We start from the raw sequence: 15,006 nt of genomic DNA on the forward strand, positions 1-15,006 counted from the left end.
CGATACAACTGTATTGACTTTATGGGACTAGCGATGTTGTGCAAGAGAGGTTGCGAGCGTAACTCTATCGTTAAGTGAGGAGTACCTGTACAGTATTCTGACTCTTAGGCTATTTATGACCTAGTTTTCATCTGGAAAGTTAATTTTTTGTATATTTGTACTTGAACTTATATTTAGCAGATTTTTACATGGTAATGTTTCTTGCATTTTACAAAAAATGCCGTATAAGTTTCTTTAATCTTTGTCGTAAAAATTTTCGATCATAAATGATGATTGTTAAGAATTTTGAAAAAGTCTATTGTTATGTTTAAAGTTTAACCTCATTTTGATACTTTTATGCAAAGGAAGCTGAATGTTAGCTTTAATGTGCTTATGATATAATCCACAGGTATTAGAAAAAATAATGGGTCAAATAAGATACAAGTTGATGCCAGTGTGTGAAAATATGAAGGTTAGTGCTCAGATATTTTCTTTTAAATGTATTGTTTCATGTCGTCGTCATTAGCCGTAGCTAGTCCAGTGCAGGACAAATGCCTCAGACATGTCCTTCCTATCATGTCTGTTTATAGCCTTTCTATGCCACTCTATACCCATAAATTTTATTAGCTCGTCCGACCATCGTCTTCTGCTTCCCCCACTTTATTTGCAATCTCTAGGAGCCTATTCCATTACTCTTAATGTTCATCTATTACATGTCATTCTCATTATATGTCCTGTCCATGTCAATTTCATTTTTTTTATACAGTATAATAGAATATCCTCTACTCTAGTTTGTGTCATTTCATTAGATTTTGAATTGAAAATTATTGTAGGCTTTACAAGAGTCAAATTCATTGTTTTTATTTTGTTACCGTTTTATATTTAAAACCTTCCTACACCAGCTCAACTTTTATTGTTTTGTAATTTGTATTACCAAATGCAGAGAAATTTGGAATATGTAAGATTGATATAGAGTACTTATACTCACGGGTATGATTATCAGAATATTAATAATAAAAGTGCTGGGGGCAGTAGAAGGAGTGGTAAAGAATAGTGTGTTACGGATGAATGTTGAGAGAGTTCTGTATGAGAAAGTGAATGTATCAACTGTGATGTATGGATCGGAGTTGTGGGGGATGGAAGTGACGGAGAGACAGAAATTCAGTGTGTTCGAAATGAAGTGTCTGAGGATTATGGTCGGTGTATCTTGGTTGGATAGGGTTAAGAACAAAATAGTAAGAGTGAGAACAGGTGTGAGGAATGAATTAGCAGCTAGAGTAGATATGAATATGTTGAGGTGGTTTGGCCATGTAGAGAGGATGGAAAATGACAGTCTGCTGAAGGAGATGATACATGCAAGAGTTGATGGGAGAATTGTAAGAGGAAAGCAAAGACTTGGGTGGATTAATGGAGAAGAGAAAGCCCTTCAATGACAGGAGGATAGATGTGAGAGAGGCAAAAGAGCGTGCTAGGAAATTAGAAATGAATGGCGAGCAATTGTGATGCAGTTCTGATAAGCCCTGCCGGTGCCTTCGATCAACTTATGGCGACCGCTGAGGTAACGTCAGTATGGTAGTCGGTATTTGAAGCTTCATTTGTGGTGGAGGATGGTGGGAGGGTGGGCTGTGGTGCCCTAGCAATACCAATCAAACTGGGCTGAGTCCCTCATCAGGCAAGGAGGAACAAAGAGAAAACGTCTACCTTTTGTAGATAGAAGATAGAATAACACAAAAACTTGTAGCACTTGTTGCCACTTTCATCATCTATTGTCTCCACACTTGAGAGTTTAACAAAGTTACCTTCAATATGTGGATGTTGCAGTAAAATTTATGATCTAGTTACAATTAAGTTTATTGACAAACTCTAGAGGGGTTCAAGGGGGCCCGTTTGACTGCACTGGAAAGCTTTTTAGCAAAGTTGAAATACAGAAATGAAATTTGTTATTTCTGTACTCACCTGATTCTCATATTGCTTCCTTCTCAAAATTAACGTGTCAATGTTACCACCCTAAAAGAGCAAAAATTTCCTGTTTCCTTCCCTTCAAGGGGCTTACACCTCTCGAGCAATAATGAAATATTGAGTGACTAAAGGTAACAACCACGGTCTAACCATTACCTGCCTTGTATTCAGTCTCAGAAGTCAATACTAATATACTATCCACTCACTGTCCAAAGGAAAAGGCAACCCTTTTGGCTGATGTGTTTGACAGTAAGCAGAGTAATGAGAAACTCGAACTTCCTCATTCCTGTTTTCCTGAGGCTAAACTAACTAGTTTAGCTTTTTGATCTCGTGAAATTAAGGCTCTGTTGATGGGCCTTGATGCTTATGGAGGTGTAGACCCAAGTGGTATTTTTCCTTTGTTTTCTATAAAGACTGCAGATTTCTAAGCTCCAAATTTATCTGTTATTTTGTGCAAGTTAGCAAGAAGAGGAGCTTTTAGCATTTCTTGGAGAATTGGTAATGTTACTCTACCATGTAAATGTGTTTGTGGTAGCTCAAGTCCAACTGATTACTGCCCAATTTCCATAACTCCCATATTATCTAAAGTGTTTGAACGTCTTTTGGCAAAACATCTTGATAGGCTTGTTGAAGGTAATCAATCATCTGTTCCCTAGTTTGCAATTTGGTTTTTTTAAAGGCCTTGGAGTATGTGATGCCCTTCTTACAATCTCCAATGCTGTACAGAAATCCCTTGATTATGGTCAGGAAGTTTGTATAATTGGCCTTTATTTTAGTGCTGCTTTTGACCATGTTCATCATGAGGTCCTTGTTTTCAAACTCAAACAGTTGGGAGTGGGTGGGTTGTTTCTTAGAATTATTATTGATTTCTAAGTAATAGATCTCAGAGAGTTGTTGTTGATGGTCACCATAGTAACCATAGGAATGTGATATCTGGTGTTCTAACAGGGTAATGTTCCTGGTCCATTACTTTTCATCTTATATACACATGACATGTGGTTTGGCCTAGAAAACAAGCTTGAGGCATATGCAGATGATGCTACTCTCTTTGCATCAATTCCATCCTCTGAATGTAGATCTGGAGTTGCTGAATCCCTTAACAGAGATCTAGCTAAAATTGTTGCATGGTGCAAATTATTAGGTATGAAGTTGAATCCTAACAAAACTCAAAGTATGATTGTAAGTAGGTCAATGACAGTGGCTCCTCAACATCCGGATCTCAGCATTGATGTTTCTTTAACTTTGTATGACTCTTTTAAACTTTTAGGTTTTTAGGTGTGATTCTCGACAGCAAATTTACTTTTGAGAAACACATTAGGTCTGTGTCTTCTTCAATTGCACAAAAGACTGGCTTATTGAGAAAGTCTTTTAAGATTTTCAGAGATCAATCTATTCTGAAGAGGTGTTTTAATTCTTTCATTCTACCTTGTTTTGAATATTGTTCTCCTATCTGGTCCTCAGCTGCTGATTCTCACCTTAATTTGTTGGACAGGAACTTACTGTCTATTAAATTTCTTATTCCTGATCTAGATATTAATCTTAGGCATGTTGCATAAGATTTTTCATAATCCTGACCAATCTTTACATTCATATCTTCCTGGACAGCTCCATCTTGTTCCTAATACTAGGCATGCAATTAATTCTAATAGTCAGGCCTTCTCCATCATGAGGCTCAATACTATACAGTATTCTAGAAGTTTTATTCCAGTTGTGACCAAGTTGTGGAATGATCTTCATAATCGGGTAGTTGAATCAGTAGAACTTAAAAAGTTTCAAAGTTGCAGCAAATGTTTTCATGTTGAATAGGCTGACATAAGTCTTTTTATAATTATATATGAATTATCTGTTTTAGTATTGTTAATGTTTGTTAAAATATTTTATTTCAATTTTTCATTACTTCATGTATCGTTTATTTATTTCCTTGTTAGCTTTCCTCGCTGGGCTATTTTTCCCTGTTGGAGCCCTTGGGCTTATAGCATCTTGCTTTTCCAACTAGGGTTGTAGCTTAGGTACGTACATACATACATATACCAAGGCACTTCCCCCAATTTTGGGGGGTAGCTGACTTCAAACAAATGAAACAAAAAAGGGGACGTCTCCTCTCTATGTTCCTCCCAGCCTGACAAGGGACTCAACGAAGTTCGACTGGTACTGCTAGGGTGGCACAGCCCACCCTCCCACATTATCCACCACCGATGAAGCTTCATAATGCTGGATCCCCTACTGCTGCTACCTCCGCGGTCATCCAAGGCACCGGAGGAAGCAGCAGGGCCTACCGGAACTGCGTCACAATCGCTCGCCATTCATTCCTATTTCTAGCACGCTCTCTTGCCTCTCTCACATCTATCCTGCTATCACTCAGAGCTTCCTTCACTCCATCCATCCACCCAAAGGTAATAATAATAATAATACTGTTTTGTAGATCATTGCTTTACTCCATTTTGGTAAAATGTAGGAGCCTTTTTCTAAGGATGATTTTTTTATTTTTATATATTTGATATTCAGGAGTCTATTTAAAGAAAGTTTTATATGCCTGAAAAAACTAATTGTATCTATACATATTTGATGCAGTGATACCTCTTGATACAAAATTCTCTGTATACGAAAAATTTATGGTATGAAAAGAGATACAAAGATTTTTTCGCCTCATTATGAAAAAACCCTCAGGATACGAAACAAGATTTGCTCGGCCACCAAGAAAATAGTCATTTTAAATTTGTGCGCCGTAAAACTGTAAACTCCCCAGCATCGTCCTGCTCTCTCATTGGTCATCTCCCTACCCTGATGCTAGTTACCGCTGTAAGATCCTGCTCTCCTATTGGTCAGCAATTTTCCCATCATGCATCTAGGTATGAGTGTTCCTCGACCATTTTGTTTTAGCAGCACTATCGTTCACATTGAATTTGTGTTGGTAATTTCACTTTTCATGCTTATAGTTATCCTGTTGCGTTATTCAACTTGTTCACTATTAGCCATGGGTCCTGAGAATATTGCTGATGTTCAAAGAAAGAAGAAGAGGATGCTTTCTTTGGAGACAAAGCTCGAGATAATCAAGTAATATGTGGGTGGCATGTGGTTAAGTGTGATCGCTAAGGAATATGGCCGAAATCTGTCAACGATAGGAACGATCCTTAAACAGAAGGAAGTCGTCAAGGCAGCAACACCTTCTAAGGCCATGACTGTCTTTTCTAGTAAGAAGAGCCATGTCCATGATGAGATGGAGAGACTACTTCTCCCCTTGATTAAGGACAAGGAAATTGCTGGAGACACGATCACTGAGACGATAATCAGCCACCAGGCCAGCGCAATTTTCTGTGATCTCATGCGTGTTCTAGCAAAAGGGGATGCAGGAGAAGGGACATTGCAGCAGGCACCCCCAGAGTTCAAGGCTTCGTGTGGGTGGTTTGAAAAATTCAAGAGACTGTCTGGCATTCATTCGTTGGTGCGGCATGGGAAGGCTTCCAGCTCAGAGACAAAAGCAGCCGAAGCCTTCATTAAGACGTTTGACAAGTCAACTATCCAGTAAGGCTACAGTCCCCAGCAAGTCTTTAACTGTGATGAAACTAGGCTTTTTTTTTTTTGGGGGGGGGGAAAGAAAATGCCTTGTTGAATGTACATCACGATGGAAGAGAAGAAGCTGCCTGGCCCTATGAAGGACAAGCTTACCCTTGTACTCTGTGGCACTGCCAGTGGGGATTGTAAAGTCAAGCCCATACTGGTGTATCATTTGGAGACTCATCGAGCCTTCAAGTCCCACAAAGTGCTGAAGGAGAAGCTTCTGGTGATCTGGAGGGCTAGTGGAAAAACTTGGGTAACAAGAATGTTGTTTGTCGAGTGGGTAAACTTCTGTTTTGGTCCGACTGTAAGAAAATATTTGGAAGAAAAGCGCCTCCCTCAGAAATGTCTACTGGTGTTGGACAATGCTCCTGCTCAGCCTCCTGGCTTCAATGAGGATATCCTTCTGGCGTATTCCTTTATCAAGGTGCTCTACCTTCCACCTAACACCACCACTCTTCTCCAGCCCATGGACCAGCAAGGGATTTTGAACTTCAAGAAACTCTAAACTTATACATCTCTTCAGGAAATGTTTCGAAATCACCGATAGCACAAACCGCACCCTGTATGAATTGTGGAAGGAGCATTCCGATATTATGATATGCCCCCGACTCATCGATCAAGTTTGGCGGGAGTTTTCGAGGAGCACCTTAAACTCTGGTGGAAGAAGCTATGGTCTGATGCCGTCTCCGCACAAGACTTTGAGGGATTCAACATAGGCTTAGCTTTAGTCGGAGCTAAAACCGCTGATGATCCTGAACCTGTTCTGCATCCTGACGTTGAGGAAATCGTTACGCTCGGGAGGTCTGTGAGGGTCGTCAATGAGGATGATATTAATGAGCTTCTCGAGGAGCACCTAGAGGAGCTTATGATGGACGACCTGAAGGAGTTGGAAGCCATGCAAGTGCACGTCATTACACTCGGGAGGTCTGTGAGGGTCGTCAATGAGGATGATATTAATGAGCTTCTCGAGGAGCACCAAGAGGAGCTTATGATGGACGACCTGAAGGAGTTGGAAGCCATGCAAGTGCACGTCATTCAGGAACGGTTCTCTAGTGGCAAGGAGTGGGAGGGCACAGTTACAACTACAGCAGTGGGAGAAATTAAGGAGATTCTAGTTTGTTATCTCAAAGTAACAGATTTCGTAGTAAAGCAACACCCTGAAAAGGTTCACACAGGTTGTATTCTTGCTCAATGTAATGACGTTTGCCTCAGTTATTTCAGGAACGTTATAAAAAGCAGGCAGAAACAAGCTTCACTGGATCGTTATTTTTTAAAGAGGCTATGTGCGGGCCAAGAGGGAGCTCAAAGTGATAAAAAAGAAGAAGTGGAAGTGATGAAGAAATTGAATAAATTTGGAAAGTACAAAATGTAAAGTAAGAAGAATTGAAAAATTAGGAAGAGCCAAAAAAAAAAGAATTTTAAGTTTTATGTAAAGTTAAGTGTTAATGTTTTCTGTCATTTGTTAATGTGTTTCCTAAAGTTAAGTGTTAATGTTTTCTGCCATTTGTTAATGTGTTTCCTAAAGTTAAGTGTTCATGTTTTCTGCCATTTGTTAATGTGTTTCCTAAAGTTAAGTGTTAATGTTTTCTGCCATTTGTTAATGTGTTTCCTAAAGTTAAGTGTTCATGTTTTCTGCCATTTGTTAATGTGTTTCCTAAAGTTAAGTGTTAATGTTTTCTGCCATTTGTTAATATGTTTCCTAAAGTTAAGTGTTAATGTTTTCTGCCATTTGTTAATGTGTTTCCTAAAGTTAAGTGTTCATGTTTTCTGCCGTTTGTCCTCCTCCTCTGCCGCCACTTTCACTTTCGGACATCGTCTCACTCGAAAGGTAAGGTTCCACATTTACGTTATTTTCCATTTATTATTGCATTACGTTCTAATAATCACTTCATTTACAGGTATTAACGGTTAGGTTAGGTATTGAATGATTCAAATGTGCAATATTTGGTTGCAATTCATCGTGGGTAGTACAGTTTAGCTTTATTATAAAATTTAATGTTTTGTTTTTGTAGGACTCGGAACAAATTAGGCGATTTACACGTAAAACTGCCCTCGTTTTACAAAAAAAAAATCATGATACAAAAACTACCCCAGAACAAAGTCATTTTGTATCTAGAGGTATTACTGTATTTAGAAGTCTTTAAAAAAGTTTTGTATTCGTGAAAAAACTAATATATATCTATTATACAGTAGGTGAAAGATTGCTGAAAACCTGCGGAGTACAAGACTATTCGCTGGATGCCTTAAGTCAAAATCATCTACAGCTTCTCCCATTAAATAAGTTTATTGCATTTCTAATTGCATTTTCAAAGCATGTGTGCTTGATTAACAATCTCAGGTGCTATATATCTATTAACAAGTTTGGTTGCAAGCATTAATGAAGACGCTCAATCACCATACATTTCTGAAAGTTTTTTCTTCTTTTTTTTTTTTTGCAAAAGGTATTGTATCAGTATCATATGAAAAATCCAGTATTTAAGTTTCATGGCATTTTTAATTCATTTGTATCATTTTTAACTAGACAAACTTGAATCCATTAATATGACTGTGATTCCGGCTTAGCTAGAAATGGCCGTGTAATTTTTAAAGAGGTAATAATGTATTATATGAAAAATCCAGTATTTAAGTTTCATGGCTTTTTTTTTTTTTTTTTTTTTTTGCAAAAGGTATTGTATCAGTATTATATGAAAAATCCAGTTTTTAATTTTCATGGCATTTTTAATTCATTTGTATCATTTTTAACTAGACAAACTTGAATCCATTAATATGATTGTGATTCCGGCTCAGCTAGAAATGGTCGTGTAATTTTTAAAGAGGTAATAATGTATTATATGAAAAATCCAGTATTTAAGTTTCATGGCTTTTTTTTTTTTTTTTGCAAAAGGTATAGTATCAGTATTATATGAAAAATCCAGTTTTTAAGTTTCATGGCATTTTTAATTCATTTGTATCATTTCTAACTAGACAAACTTGAAACCTTTAATATGACTGTGATTCCGGCTTAGCTAGAAATGGCCGTGTAATTTTTAAAGAGGTAATAATGTTTACTAATAGGTGGATGGTAAGTAATTCCCACCCACCTGATAGTCAGCCTTGCACTCGCTTTTGATATTGGGTCTGGAAATTGCAAATTGGTTCAAGAGGAAAGGTCTGTTCCTATACGAGTACAAAGCATCGCCCTTCAATAGGAAACTTATCCCTAGGAGGGAGAAAGTCCCTATGATCCAGACTGGCTGGTCTAGCTTTCCCGAGGAAGTCCTGAATAGGAGTAGAGGTGATGACTCTCTGTCAACCTCCCACCTGAGTATGAAATGCCACATGTGTTAGGATAGGCCCTTTCCAGGTAATCGGTTAAAGGTCATGGAAGAACTTATACCCATATGATGGATATGTATGAATGTCCAGTATGGTCATTACGAGAAATGGGTTTCCATACATTCTATCCATACTTTCCTTTGTTTGGGTGGATGGGGAGAAACTTCTTAACCAAACTTGTCTGGAAAGAAAATTTCCTCAATCATGAAGCTTACCCGCATCTAACATACTGTCCAGTACATTACCACATGACTGATTCACACCAAGGGAAGGGGAGGTCTGTCGTCCTATCTTTCAATCTAGGTTTAAATTACGACTGCTATCTTTGATGAGATACTTGTTGTCTAGTGAGGGAGGAAGGTTTACTATTGAATATAGAATATATATGCTATAGAATATATATAGTATATATATTATATATACTATAGAATATATTGACTATCTACCACCAGACCAAAAGTAAAGGTATGCAAGACCTGTGGGTACACTTCTAAGGTAATAAGTAATGAAGTTTGTCTATCATTTCCAGACTTCTGCCTCCAAGACTTGCATCACAGACAGGTTCTTCCTGAATGGTAGGGTGGAGCCAATACCCATGACTCCATAAGTCCAGGGCATTCTTGAGTATCTTCTTCACCATTCCGGTGCTGAAAAGAATTTGGTGATCAGGTCTGAAGCTCCGGGGTCTCTTTTGGTAGTGCCATAATTCCCTCACGGTTCAGAAAATAAAGTTATCCTTATCCCCGCTAATCACTTCTTCTAGAGAAGGGATGGAGGAGGGCTCAAACCTCGAGTTTTTTGGCAGCTTGGTATTGGGTCTCACGCATTAACTCCAGGATAAAGGGGAAGATCTTCCATCCTTCAGTATGAGTTGTGCCATACGAAATCCCATGAAGCTCATCTACTAGTTTCACTGAGAATAAAGCTAACAAGAAGACAGTCTTGATGGTCATATTTCAGTTTGATGTCTGACTCGAGGGCTCATATAGGGCATGAATAAGAGGCCTGAGGAATTTGGTGACATTCCATTCCAAAAACCTGAGTTCTTGGGTAGGGTAAGACTGCTCGAAGCACTTAATTGCATAGAGGATTTGACCGGACAAGGAACCCTTCTATGATACCAATCATAGGTTGGTTCTCCAGTTGGGACATCTGATCATGCCTTCATTTTGTTAGTAATTAAAACTGAGCAGCCTGTCCCTGATGGGTCATACTCATGAAAGATATACATTCATACATATACCAAAGGCACTTCCCCCAATTTTGGGGGGTAGCCGACATCAACAATGAAGCAAAACAAAAAAGGGGACCTCTACTCTCTACGTTCCTTCAGCCTAACCAGGGACTCAGCCGAGTTCAGCTGGTACTGCTAGGGTGCCACAGCCAAACCTCCCACATTATCCACCACAGATGAAGCTTCATAATGCTGAATGCCCTACTGCTGCTACCTCCGCGGTCATCTAAGGCACCGGAGGAAGCAGCAGGTGAAAGATATACAGTATATAAAATCTCAAGCAGTATATAAAATCTTGAGTATTGTTCTCCTGTCTGGTCTTCAACAGCTGAATCTCATCTTGATTTGTTGGAATAGGTCTTGCCATTTGTTAAATTTCTTATTCCTAATCTAGATATTAATATCTGGAACTGTCATTCAATTACTTGTTTATGCATGTTGCATAAGATTCTTCATAATTCTCACCATTCTTTGCGTTCAGATCTTCCCAGACTGTACCATCTTGTACATACTACAAAGTATGCAGTTAATTTCAACGGTCTTGCAAAGCAACATCAAACGGTACTTTAGAAGTTTTATGACAGCTCTGACCAGATTGTGGAATGATCTTCTTAATCAGGCAGTTATATCAGTGAAACTTTAAAAGTTTAAACTTACAATAATTTTTTTCATATCAAACAGCCTGGTTGAACAGTCTCTTCATAGTTTATATATAACAGATCGGTCTTAACGTTGTTACTGATCTTACGGCGTTTTGTATTCAGTATTCCTTCCTTCTTTTATAGTTCATTTATTTCCTTTACTCACTGGACTATTTTTCCTTGTTGGAGCCCTTAGGCTTGATGGCATTCTGCTTTTCCAACTAGGATTCTAGCTTAAGGTAGTAATAATAATAGACAGCTGCAGAGGACCTTCATAGGTATGGAGACATTTGTACAGTGCCTCACAAAAAGCCTATTGCTCTGAGGTGTTGCAGGATAGTCGCCAAGTATAAAAAGCAAGTGACACCACAGAGTAGTGGTACCTTTGAAAGTAAGGGTCTGTACGGTTACAAGGAGCACGAGCAGGTTTGAACACCATTTAGTGTGTACAAAATTGGGAATCACCAGGATCTTCCTGAGAACCAATATTGAACAGGCTGTTAGAAATGTGTACTCATCCAGGTTTTTCCAGGGGTGTTGGAAGGTTCTTTGAATGCTGCCCTCAGGTCTGGAACTGAGGATTATTTCTTGTTCAACTGTGCAGAGAACGGGTCAATTGCCAAAGCCTTTCTTCCATGCAAGGATGTAGGGTCCACTTTGACCCTACAGCCGGACCCTTGATGTCTGCTAAAACATTCTTCTTGCCCTATATGAACCTTGCTGACAGCTTCACAGCATTGTCCACTGCCGAGATATGCAACTACTTTGCCAATATGCAAAGGGTCATAGAGACAATACCCCCCTTGCTTGTTATGCAGTAACCACATTGTTGTCGCTCATCGTCGCTGTTCAGTGTCCTATCAAACTCTGTTGAAAAGCTTGCAGCGCAGGGAACACTGTTTGTATTTCCAAAGGGTTGATATAAAAGTGCTTTTCCTCTATGAACCCCATTCCTTAGGCAACTCAGGTGTACATCACCTCCCTCCTTGGATGCATCTTTGGAGATTGAGAGTCGAGTGAAACTCCCCTGGCAAGGTTTTTGTCGTTCAACCACTAGGCAGGACCTTCCTTTACTTCCTGTTTCACTGGAACCAGATGTTGAGGGAGATTGTTGGTTGCTGTTCAGTGATGCTTCAGACACCACTGGAGCGATTGCTGGTGGACACATCTGTGAGGAACAAGGAACAATTTTCTTAAAAGAAAGATGGTCCAGAGGCCATTGCAGAAATGGGTGCACCACCCACCTGAGCTTGTTGATAAGGTCTATGGAAGAAAAGAATCTCGTTGGTGCCATGTCTATCACCATACCCAGATATTCCTTTGCTTGGGCATAAAACCTGACTTCTGACAATTGGTCTTGGAACTAATGTGTTCTGGAGGACAAGATTGGCCAGTTGAGATACCTCAAGAGTCGAATACTGTTCGAGGGGGCCAAAGTAGAGATGAGCATGAACACTTTGGGAATGGTAGACAATCTGAAGCTCAGTGCCAAAACCTGATATAATATCCCATGAGGATAAAGTGGAAGTAATTTTCAAAGGATTGATGGATGGGCATCTGGAAGTACGTATCCTTCTATCCTTCAGGTCCACTCCATGTCTTCTTTCTTGATGGCAGACAGCACAGTGCTTGAATAATGTCTGGAGAACAAAATTGTTCAAAGGAGAGAAGTCCAAGACCAGTTTCCAGCCCCACTTGACTTCTTCACCAGGAGGAATCAACTATAGTATATTTAACCTTCTCGGACAACTTTACGCATGTTCTTCTCCATTGGTCCCACCTCTGTAGCTAGGGCCAGAGTTTTGTGCAATTTACTCCAGGAAAAGGGGGTAAGAAGGATAGTACCATTTTATCCAACCGATACAGAGTGTGAGCTAGATTCGGTATGAGACCGAGCACTGATAGCAGGAGCTTAAGCCCTAGTACCACTTGTTGAGATATCTACATGGTTTGATTTAGTTGTAGGCACCGTACCACCTTTTTCTCTCTCACTCTTGGAAGAGGGAGAGAGAGATCTGTCAATCATCCAGGTTCCTGACAAACTAAGAGTGCCGAGTTTGGTTAGAGATAAAGCACAGGCAAAAGGAGGGTGAGTGCATGTATCATGACTGTGACACCTCCCAGAATTGGTTGGTTCTTGGTACCGCGCACTATCTTTCACCCACACACGGTGCAAGATCGGTTGGTGTATTCCGGTACTCGACTCCTGTCAATCGGTTTTCCTGGACTTTATTGATATCGATATCTTCTATTTTTTCCTCATTTAGAAATAGCAGTGTCTGAAAAATCTAACGATGATGATAAAGAAGAAAAGGAGGAACTTGAATTTTGGCTTTTATAGGGTTGTGCAAGCCAATAACAATGCTCTCATGAGGAAAGAGACTAAAGAAGGGCAACACCCAGCCCCTTAAACACTGTGCCAGCAAAACCTTCTTCCCCCAATGGAGCACAATCATTGTCTAAAGAATATCTAATTCCTTAGGTTCATGTCATTATAAGATCATACTAGAGAGGGAATGACAACAAACAGTCATGCCACTAACTGGAAGAAGGCTTGTGTGGATAACAGCTGGTTTGCACAGAGAGCTGTCAAACATTTACAGTTTATCTAGAAAACTGAATAGCATTGTCCTTTTCTTTTAAACTCTCCCTCAGACACATTCTATTTGCACACATCCATTTACTGTATTTTAAAACAAAGAAAAATTATTAACAGCCAAAATTAGAGAGACTGCAAGAGTACGTTTGCACTGTTTGCGTCTGAATTCAAAATTGAGTTCCAAGCTGACCCTTCACCTGCCAGTAACTACCGCTACCTCCTTAAATGTTAAACTGCCATTTCCAGCCAAGCCGAAATCATGTTCGTATCATAGGATTATGATTTCGTATTCATATAGAAACATTCTTTCCATAAAAAATTATGCTTTATTTAGATAGTATTTATATGCACAGCTACATTTATGTTTTAAGGAATTATGTAAATATTTTTATGACTATTGCAAGACTTCATTTAGATAGTATTCATATGCGCAGTTACATTTATGTTTTAAGGATTTATGTAAATATTTTTATTACTATTGTAAGACTTCATTTAGTTACACCAAACTTCCAGGTGTGGCATTAAATGTAGACTTCATATCAGGTTTAATCTCATTTTAGTCAGGGAAATACGTTGAAAGTATCACCAGTGTGAATCTGTTTTAATTTTTCCTGTATTATAGTTGTGAAATCGACAAATAAAGAATCTATTTATGTAGTTGTTTTTTATTTTTAATCAGCAACACTCAAGACCTACTTTTCATTCGACTTGCCTGGCCTTAAATATGATTTTAATTGTTAAAATATAAGGGTGCCAACTTCTCTATTAATTGATGCTGTCACCTAATTTATAAGTCAAGGCTCTGGTGTTTGGAACACTGTAAAGAAATAGATACTCTCAAGACATCGGGTGTAATGCTTGAATATATCACAGATTCTACTTTAATGTAAACTTATTGGAAGGATAGGGGAAGTACATAGGTGAATTGAAATACTGTACATTGACAAACTTCATCCTAACTCTGTAAGCCTATTACATGTTAACTCGCCTCATACAGTACGCTGGAGGCATTAGAAAATATTAATACCTGTAAAGGGTCTATGAAGCATCCCTTACGCCCATAATCAATTACAATTATAGGGCCCACTCCCTGCCGAACCTCTCTTGACTTTTAGTTCATAGAGCAACTGTGGGGTTTTCCCACAGCCGTACCTCGGTCCTGCGCGCCCTTTCCTGTCCCAGTGTTGGGTCATACAGCTCAATGCTAAAATAAAGCTAGCTAATGTGATACTGGTAAAATAATTCCAAGTGAACACGAAATAAAAAAGGGGCGGTCACGTACTCATCATGGCGCCCAATGGCTATCTGGACTCGAAGCGCCCGTTCATCGCCATAAAAAAGTTAATTAACCACTCCCCGAGGGTCCCCGAGGGGATCTAAAGCAGTTACAGCTAATTCAAACTGTAAAAGAAGAGGGTACTCAACTTTGACGACGAAAGGGAAGCCATCATGCTAGGAATAACTCCAAAAAGCTAAGAAAAGGCGCACTTGACAAAATACGAACGCGTAGGAAAGCTGCGAACAAAAGGAATGAGTCCATCGTCAGAGACGAACAGTACTACGAAGGGAGAGGATATGTAACGGCTCCTCACCTATCCTCCTCCTTAGATTCCGAGACTGGCTTAAGTTTGTTTTGGGTGCAGATATCTGTGGTTATCTACGGATACGTCCCTGATTATACAAGATACCTTAGGATAGTCGTTCCGGGGGTTGGAACCCCG

The 15,006-nt window shown here is 39.3% G+C and overlaps 1 protein-coding gene across 1 annotated transcript in view; it reads left to right on the plus strand.

Moving 5' to 3' along the window:
• LOC137656745 (uncharacterized) overlaps nucleotides 1-10,076 on the plus strand; it is an 85,007-nt gene extending 74,931 nt beyond the window's left edge. Inside the window, exons 12-13 of the mRNA XM_068390995.1 lie at nucleotides 389-451; nucleotides 7,687-10,076. Of these exons, the coding sequence (XP_068247096.1) occupies nucleotides 389-451; nucleotides 7,687-7,689 (66 nt within the window). The 3' untranslated portion in view covers nucleotides 7,690-10,076. The remainder of the gene's footprint in view (nucleotides 1-388; nucleotides 452-7,686) is intronic.
• The last annotated feature ends 4,930 nt before the right edge of the window (nucleotides 10,077-15,006 follow it).

The sequence above is a fragment of the Palaemon carinicauda genome, chromosome 17 (assembly GCF_036898095.1).
Source record: "Palaemon carinicauda isolate YSFRI2023 chromosome 17, ASM3689809v2, whole genome shotgun sequence".
Lineage (NCBI taxonomy): Eukaryota > Metazoa > Arthropoda > Malacostraca > Decapoda > Palaemonidae > Palaemon > Palaemon carinicauda.